Source organism: Agrilus planipennis, unplaced genomic scaffold, assembly GCF_000699045.2.
Source record: "Agrilus planipennis isolate EAB-ADULT unplaced genomic scaffold, Apla_2.0 scaffold3208, whole genome shotgun sequence".
Lineage (NCBI taxonomy): Eukaryota > Metazoa > Arthropoda > Insecta > Coleoptera > Buprestidae > Agrilus > Agrilus planipennis.
Window position 1 is genome coordinate 1 of NW_020441862.1, and position 1,255 is coordinate 1,255.

General features: G+C 33.1%; 1 protein-coding gene across 1 annotated transcript; it reads right to left on the reverse strand.

The window, feature by feature from the left end:
* Positions 1-365: 365 nt before the first annotated feature.
* On the reverse strand, positions 366-1,184 carry LOC108744033. The gene is made up of 3 exons (XM_018479632.2): positions 968-1,184; positions 540-913; positions 366-474 (listed from the first exon to the last, which is right to left on the reverse strand). The coding sequence occupies exons 1-3, from the start codon at positions 1,008-1,010 to the stop codon at positions 391-393; spliced, it is 501 nt and encodes a 166-aa protein (XP_018335134.1). The 5' UTR covers positions 1,011-1,184; the 3' UTR covers positions 366-390.
* Positions 1,185-1,255: the final 71 nt, after the last annotated feature.

Here is a 1,255-nt window from a genome sequence, read left to right on the forward strand (position 1 = left end):
CTTACGTGGTTGGTTCATCAAGAAAAATAACTGGAGGATTGTTAATTAATTCTAATGCCAGGGAAAAACGTTTTCTTTGACCTCCGGAGAGACATTCAGTTCTAGTATCACAGCAAGTAATTAATCCTAATTCCAGTAAAACTTCTTCTATCTAAAATTGCAGCAGGTCAGTCGATTCATGTATTCATTTATCGATTATTTTGGTTTTGATACAATTCGTTTCTTCTGACTACTTTTTATCCTTGGATCCAGTTTGAGATTCGCTGCAAAAGCCATTGATTCAGAGACGGTGAGAAGCGGTCGTAAATAATCTTCTTGCGTTAAGTAACAGGACAATTTTTTAAAAGTGTTCATGTCTTTTTTAACTGCATACCATTATGGGAACATTCCTTAGTATAAGTGCCCCATAATATGCTCTAAGAGAGTACCATCTATTCGAGTACTCCTTTTTGAATATTTCAACTTCACTGGGTACTGGAAACAATAAATAATTAGCATAACTTTAATATTATTCGTTCATTAATCGTACACAAAAGTACCGATGTCATTGTGTGAGTGTAAATGAAAAACATGACGACTGTGAGGTAGAAGAAGAAGTTTTCAACTGCTTTCGAAGCGCTACTACTTGAATTGAGAAAAAGTCCTCCGGTAATAAGACCCAATAGCAGATGATTAAGAAACTGGATAAATAACAGTTTTTTATCCCGACTCATTTGTAAAAATGTTATGATTAATAATATTTTTATTTGTCTAAAACATGAGACGGGAAAATTTAAAATATTTTCAGGATTCGTTGTTTGTTCTTGTTCTTGTTCCTGTTGTTCCGAGGAATATTGGAAATCTTCCAATAGACCGTGTTTACTTCCTTCCTGTAACGTTAGCAATGGGATTTCTTCTTGTGCAATTTCTATAACTGAAATATGTTATTTTTATTATGTTTATCGAGCACATAGTTTAGTAATATTACGATAATCTGCAGGATTCCATGATAAAGGACATATAAGGTTCATTTTTGATAAATACTTTACCACGTTTGATGGAGATCCATTATAAATACATCGACCTTCTGCCAAAAAATAAACCTGAAATGAAGTAGAAAAAAAGGTGATATTCAGTTTCCTTTCTTCTTCTGTTTGTTCTATTGAAACATTTTTCAAAAGATTTGGCTGTATAGAGGAATCTGCGATTCTAACTCATTGATTTCCGATCATATCTCAATACGAGTCATTTTTCCTTTTTTGGCTTTCATGGGATT